This window comes from Babylonia areolata, chromosome 11 (assembly GCF_041734735.1).
Source record: "Babylonia areolata isolate BAREFJ2019XMU chromosome 11, ASM4173473v1, whole genome shotgun sequence".
NCBI classification, from domain to species: domain Eukaryota; kingdom Metazoa; phylum Mollusca; class Gastropoda; order Neogastropoda; family Buccinidae; genus Babylonia; species Babylonia areolata.
The window spans coordinates 6,978,154-6,985,653 of NC_134886.1; the positions used below are offsets into that span (position 1 = coordinate 6,978,154).

Sequence of the window (7,500 nt, forward strand, 5' to 3'; positions counted from 1 at the left end):
GTCCGCACGCTTTGACATCTCCTTGAAACCGAAACTGAAACTGAAAACTACATCTCCGCTGGCTAACAACGCCAACAATCAACACAACAACAACAACACCAAAAACGACAAAAACATAAACAACAACAACAACAGGAGAACAACAACAACAGCAACACCAGAAACAGCAACGACAACAACAACAGCAGCAGCAACAGCAGCAACAACAACAACAGCAGCAGCAGTAACAGAAACAACAACAACAACAACAACAGCAGCAGCAGTAACAGCAACAACAACAACAGCAGCAGTAACAGAAACAACAACGACAACAACGACAGCAACAGCAACAACAGCAGCTGCAGCAATAGCAGCAGAAACAACAACAACAACAGCAACAACAACACCGACAACAACAGCAATAACAACAGCAGCTGCAGCAGAAGCAGAAAGAACAACAACAACACCAACAGCAGCAGTAACAGAAACAACAACGACAACAACAGCAACAGCAACAACAGCAGCTGCAGCAGAAGCAGAAAGAACAACAACAACACAACAATAACAACAGCAGCAGAAACAACAGCAACAACAACAACAGCAGCAGCAGCAGCAACAGCAACAACAGCAATAGCAGCAGCAACAACAACAACAACAGCAATAGCAGCAATACAAACAACAACAGCAACAACAATGACAACACCAACGGCAGCAGCAACAGGAACAACAACAACAACAATAGCAACAACAATAGCAACAACGACAACTACAACACTGGCAACAGCAACAACAACACCAACGAGAACAACAACAACAACAGCAACGACAACAACATCACAGCAACGAAAAACAGCAGCGACAAACTTATCGTTATCCAACAAAGCTGAGTCAGCTTACATGTCCGGTGACTTACAATTAAGACAGATGGCTGTGTTGCTAGACCCTCCTCTGTCATTCAGGGCGTGGACGACGGAGTGGAAATAATTCACAGCCGTTCGCGTGCCTCTTACTGACAGCGCGAGAGGTGAGGTGGGTGTAAGGGGGGGGGGGGAGGGGGAGGGGAGCTGAGGGGGGGGGGTTTGTGGACAAGTGGGGGGTGAGGGTGGGGGGGGGAGGGCGAGGAGGGCAGGAATAGAGAAGGGGATAAACGACGATGTGTGTGTGTGTGTGTGTGTGTGTGTGTGTGTGTGTGTTCGTTCTTTAGTTTAACGTCTTTTCACTGTAAGTGATATTAGACGAGGGTAAGAAAAAAATCGAGTGGGAGGAGGGGAAGGGGGGGGGGGGAATTACTGTGTACGCATGCGAGTAAGTGAAAGTGTGTGTGCGTGTGTGTGTGAGTGTGTGTGTGTGTGTGTGTGCGTGTGTGGGTGTGTATTTATACATAGATGTGTGTGTGTGTGTGCGCGCGCGCGCGCGCTGCGTGCGCGACGTGCGTAGTTCCATGTCACTAATTCAGAGTCGCATCGTTGCTAGTGACGTCAGAAGGACGGGCATCACGATTCTCACAGCGGCGTGGTGACGTCAAAAGGTTCATGAGTGGATCACCAGACCACACGAAAGACATTAAGATACAAAACTACTGTCGAAAAAAAAAAAAACCCAACAAACACACGAAAAGTGTTCTTTAAATGATTAAATGACAGCAACAAAGTAAAAAAATATATATAACTATTGATTTATATCTAAGAATCTTTCGTCCACGCTTTCCGCCTCATAACAAAGCGAGGAAGAGTGGGATTACTACAGAGCGCACATGGACTTTCCTTCGGCTGCCACCCTTTTTGACTCACTTGTGTAAACAAAGTGAGTCTATGTTTTAACCCGGTGTTCGGTTGTCTGTGTGTGTGTGTGTGTGTGTGTGTGTGTGTGTGTGTGTGTGTCCGTGGTAAACTTTAACATTGACATTTTCTCTGCAAATACTTTGTCAGTTGACACCAAATTTGGCATAAAAATAGGAAAAATTCAGTTCTTTCCAGTCATCTTGTTTAAAACAATATTGCACCTCTGGGATGGGCACAAAAAATAAAAAGAAGCCTAATTATATGCAAACTGCATTCACTGTTATATTTATATTTTTTGTATTCTCTAAACTTGGCACTTTGACCTCTTATTTTGACCCAACAACAAGAGGAGTCATTATTATCATTTTTTGTTCAAACAGGAACTTCTTTTGCTAAGCATGGAATTTTTATTTATTTTGCAAACGTTCTGGGGCAAATAGTAAAAAAGGGAAATTACTCTGTAATTAATGCTAGGGGACTTAATTTATCACAAGTGAGGCTTGAAGGCCTTGCATGCCTCTCTTGTCTTTTTTTACAATCGCAAGAAGACGTGGGACATATCCTTGTTGTTATTTCATTCGCCCAATTGCGAGAAAGTGTGGGACGTTCTTCTTTTTCTTATTATTTGTTTCTTCTCTCCATTGCGAGAAAGCATTGGGTACTCTCCTAACTATCACTATATTCTCCCGATTTTCGTAAAGTGCAGGACGATCTCCTAGATGTTATGTTATGTTTTCTTTCCTATTGTGTGTGTGTGTGTGAGAGAGAGAGAGAGAGATTCCAGATGGTTTATTCATGTATAGGTCAAGGCCCCTTATGAAGGGGTATGTGAACAATATTCTTTTATATATAGACAAACATCACGTTGCATTGCCTGTTAATGTCCAAATGTTCAAACAAACAAAAGACAAAAATATCACACACACACACACACACACACACACACACACACACACACACACACACACACGCACGCACGTAAACACAAACACACACACACACACACACACACACACACACACACACACACACACACACACACACACACACACACCACAAGTATGCTGGTGGGTACTGAAGCCAAAACACAGTACTGTACTACACCCACATTCATATCGCAGGGAGGAAGGTGGCAGAATGGTTAAGACGCTCAGCTGCCAATACAGAGAGTCCGTGAGGGTGTGGGTTCGAATCCCGCTCTCGCCCTTTCTCCTAAGTTTGACTGGAAAATCAAACTGAGCGTCTAGTCTTTCGGATGAGACGATAAACCGAGGTCCCGTGTGCAGCACACACTTGGCGCACTGAAAAAGAACCCATGGCAACGAGAGTGTTGTCCTCTGGCGAAATTACGTAAAATGAAATCCACTTTCATAGGTACACAAATATGTAAGCATGCACTCAAGGCCTGACTAAGCGCGTTGGGTTATGCTGCTGGTCAGGCATCTGCTCAACAGATGTGGTGTAGCGTGTATGGATTTGTCCGAACGCAGTGACGCCCCCTTGAGAAAGTGAAACTCATATCGCATATTCATGTCACTCAGCCACAGCGCTCCTGTTCAATTTTGGGGGGAGGGAGAGAGACACAGAGAGAGAGACCACGAGAGAGACAGACAGACAGACAGACAGAGACAAAGAGAGACAGAGAGTAGAGAGAGAGAACAAACAGACACAGAGAGAGACAGATACAGAGACAGAGAGAAAGGCATTAAGAATACAGACACAGATGGGCAGACAAGATGAATTACTGACCAATGTACACCTGGGTGTCTACAGTGACTGAAACAGGGAACATGATGTTGACGGGCGGAGACAGTGGTAGCTGTTGGATGAGTTAGACAGGATGGTAGTTGGTGGTGGTGGTGGTGGTGGTGGTGGGGATGGTGAGGAGGAGAGGGTAGGGATTTGGGGAGAGGGGTGAGGGGAGGGAGGGAGGGGGACCGGGTGAGTCGTGAGGATGGATGGAGGGAGGGAGGGAGAGAGGGAGGGAAGGAGGAGGAAGGGAGATCAGGGAGGAGAGCAGAGCGGGGGGGGGGGGGGGGGTTAAATGGAGAGGAGGCGGGGAATGGTTTCTCATTGTCATGGGGAAACTGCGGTCTGTTTCTTATGTTATATGTGTTTTTGTCCTTAAGTGGTTATATGGAATTATCAGGGCGCGTGTCTTTCTTCCCTGGCCCCTTTCTTTCTTTCGTTCTTTTCTTTTCATTTCTTTCTTCCTTTCTCTATTCCCTTTCTTTCTTTTGAAATATCTTTCTCGCTTCCTTGCCTTCTTTCTTTCCTACTTTCTTTCTTTCTTTCTTTCCTACTTTCTTTCTTTCTCTCTTTCCTACTTTCTTTCTTTCCCACTTTCTTTCTTTCCTACTTTCTTTCTTTCCCACTTTCTTTCTTTCTCTCTTTCCTACTTTCTTTCTTTCTCTCTTTCCTACTTTCTTTCTTTCCCCACTTTCTTTCTTTCCTACTTTCTTTCCCACTTTCTTTCTTTCTTTCTCTCTTTCCTACTTTCATTTTTTCCTACTTTCTTTCTTTCTTTCCTACTTTCTTTCTTTCCTGCTTTCTTTCTTTCTCTCTTTCCTACTTTCTTTCTTTCTTTCTTTCTTTCCAGTTTCCTACTTTCTTTTCTTTCCCACTTTCTCTCTTTCCTACTTTCTTTCTTTCTTTCTTTCCTACTTTCTTTCTTTCCTACTTTCTTTCTTTCTTTCTCTCTTTCCTACTTTCTTTCCAGTTTCCTACTTTCTTTCTTTCTCTCTTACCCGCTTTCTTTCTTTCTCTCTTTCCTACTTTCTTTCTTTCTCTCTTTCCTACTTCCTTTCTTTCTCTCTTTCCCGCTTTCTTTTTCTCTTTCCCACTTTCTTTCTTTCTCTCTTTCCTACTTTCTTTCTTTCTCTCTTTCCCGCTTTCTTTCTCTCTTTCCTACTTTCTTTCTTTCTCTCTTTCCCGCTTTCTTTCTTTCTCTCTTTCCCACTTTCTTTCTCTCTTTCCCGCTTTCTTTCTTTCTCTCTTTCCCACTTTCTTTCTCTCTTTCCCGCTTTCTTTCTTTCTCTCTTTCCCACTTTCTTTCTTTCTCTCTTTCCCACTTTCTTTCTTTCATTCTTTGTTTATTCCTTTTGATATATCTTTTTTCTGCCCTCTATGTGTTTTGTTAATTTCTTTCCTTGTTGATGTTTTCTGCAAACTGTTGAACTCGATATCAGACTTGAATCGGATGACTTTTTCCATGTTCTGTTTGTTTCGGTTCGTGTGTCCTGTCTCTTTCCCATGTGTCTGTCTCTGTTTGTCCCCCCCCCCCCCCCCATCTCTCTCTCTCTCTCTCTCTCTCTCTCTATCTGTGTGTCTGTGAATTCCTATGCTTCTCTGCGTGTCTTTCTGTGTATCAGCCAAAATCTCACAGAAGCAAAACTTATGGAATCAAAACCAGGCAAGGTAAGACTCGTCACTGCCAGACAAAATGTGTGAGAAACCGACCGACACACTGACACACACCGGCAGCCGAATATCGATCGTTCGCTCGATTCCCACCCAGCGCTATTCACATTCGGTCGCGTTCCGCAGCTCGCTGCCACTATCGATCGTCTGCTTGCATGGCTAATGCGCTACTGAGGAGAAGGCAGGCAGAATCTGAGTCGTCAACATGAAGGATCTACTGTGTTTTGTGTTTGTGGTGTTGATCGTTTTCCTGACCTATGTCGGATGTGAGGAGGTTCGTTATGAGATCGAGGAAAAAAAGCCGTGCACGTATTTCTGTAAGTGTTTTCTGTCTGATTGTTTTCTGTGATATTTCTTCTACTTCTAGTCATTTGTTTGCAGAGGTTGTCTTTCGATCTTTGACTCGGATCGTTTCTTCATTGATCTTGACTTGCTATTTCTGTAACTTCAGTCTAGGAATTCAGTGTTTAATTCAGAGATTGCTTTGATGTATCGGTGAATTTTAGTAGCATATGATGTTGGATTATTTGAGGTAAAGGTTAAAATTTAGTCGTTGGAAACTGGTGTTTTGTTTGGACCAGGAAAGCAATCCTCCACCTGAAGTTGGACCAAAGCTATCCGACCTTGTATTCAGCCCATCAGTTTGTTCAACGCAATTTCTGATATGTGCATTTTGTCGTATACATGCAATAGTGTATGATTCTCTCATTTTTATTCTTTTTAAATCGAGAATGTGTCATTTTAAGTCACATTATCATGAACCATTGAAACAAAGCGACACAGATTCGGGAGTGGAAGTGTGTCAAGGGAGCTAAACATAGTCAGATGGCAGATTTGATTGGTGCAGTTGTCTACTTTAGTCTGTGGTGAAACGGGACTTTTCCCCCTGTTTATGCATGTATATTGCCGAATGATCAAATCCTGGCACAAATTGTCCATTGACACTTGTAAAAATAAAATTAAAAAAAAAAAAATTTTTAATCTCCTCTCGCACGCTGAATACATTAACTGAATGTTTTAATTTACAAATACACAAAAATGACTGGTTACTTAAAATCAAACAGATTCTAGATGAAAATGGGTGGTCTTTTGTGTGGTAATATCCACAATCTGTATCAACCGCATGGCTGATAAACAATCTGACCCAAAGGCTTAAAGATAGTTATACACAAAAATGGGTAGAAACTTGCCGTAACTCCACAAAGGCCAATAACTACAGTTTATTTAAAAGCCAAATAGCTTTTGAAGATTATCTAGACATTTTGCCATTGTGCTATAGCATCCCAATGTTGAAACTCAAGTAATCACAAACTACCAATTGAGAAAAGGAGAAACATGAACACACCACAAGAAGCAAGACTGAATCATCTTTGTGACACGAATCGAGTGGGAAACGAATTCCACTTTTTCATGGAATGTCCTGCAATTCAAAATCTCCGCATTCAGTATTTACCGAAGTATTACAGAACACGTCCCAACTTCCACAAATATACAACATTAATATCTATTAGTAGTAAGAAAAAGTTGCTAAATTTTGCTAAATTCATTAAAGAAGGTTTTACTGTATTTCGCTAGGAGTCAGTCTCAGTCTGGATTCTTTACCACTTATGCCTTAACTGTACTTGTTGAATAGGAATTAGAATAATGACATATGTTAATCTTGGCACTGCATCCTGTACATATCCATTTGTAATTGCATGATCATATTTTTATATGTCTTTTTCTCTCTTGTATATATCAAACCAATTCCATTATTACTGGCAAATGGGTGCTAAAATAACAAATTATTGTGCATTTTATTTTGTTACACCATGTCATTGTTATTGCTGTGCTCCAGCTAGCCCCTCAGTTCACAGTTCAAACTCAACAAGTCAGGTACAGAGCCGAACATGTCACTTCACTCACAATTATTGTAAATCAAAGTTGTGATCTGTGCATTTGTCTATGGAGTATTGCTTTCGCTATTCTCATTGCATTGTATCAGACTGATGATTATATTTGGCATTTTATTTTATGTCATTTTATTTTTCCCCATTTGTATTATCTCCCCTTTTGTTTCTTCTGTTTAAAATGTCTTCGCTCTTCCTCTGTGGCCGTCATCCTGTTATTGTCATGTTTCCTTGTTTCTCTGTGACTCAGAAGAGTTAATGGGATTAAGGTCATTGCCATTGTCACTGTTTCTGTATCTGTCTCCGCTGATCTCTGCCTCCAACAACCTTTATTCGTTCCAACAATACCGACTGATTTGTTTTGCCTGTTCATTTCCATAATACTTCTGTGTGTGTGTGTGTGTGTGTGTGTGTGTGTGTTTTCACTCTAT

At 41.9% G+C, this 7,500-nt stretch overlaps 1 protein-coding gene across 2 annotated transcripts in view; it reads left to right on the forward strand.

Annotated features, from left to right (window-relative positions):
• The first annotated feature begins 5,322 nt into the window (after positions 1 to 5,322).
• Positions 5,323 to 7,500, forward strand: part of LOC143287283 (uncharacterized) — an 8,685-nt gene continuing 6,507 nt past the window's right edge. For both annotated transcript variants that reach the window (XR_013055932.1, XM_076595226.1), the window contains exon 1: positions 5,323 to 5,497. Coding sequence is in view for 1 of the 2 variants with exons in the window: in XM_076595226.1 (XP_076451341.1) it covers positions 5,386 to 5,497 (112 nt within the window). In the remaining variant the exon portion in view is untranslated. The remainder of the gene's footprint in view (positions 5,498 to 7,500) is intronic.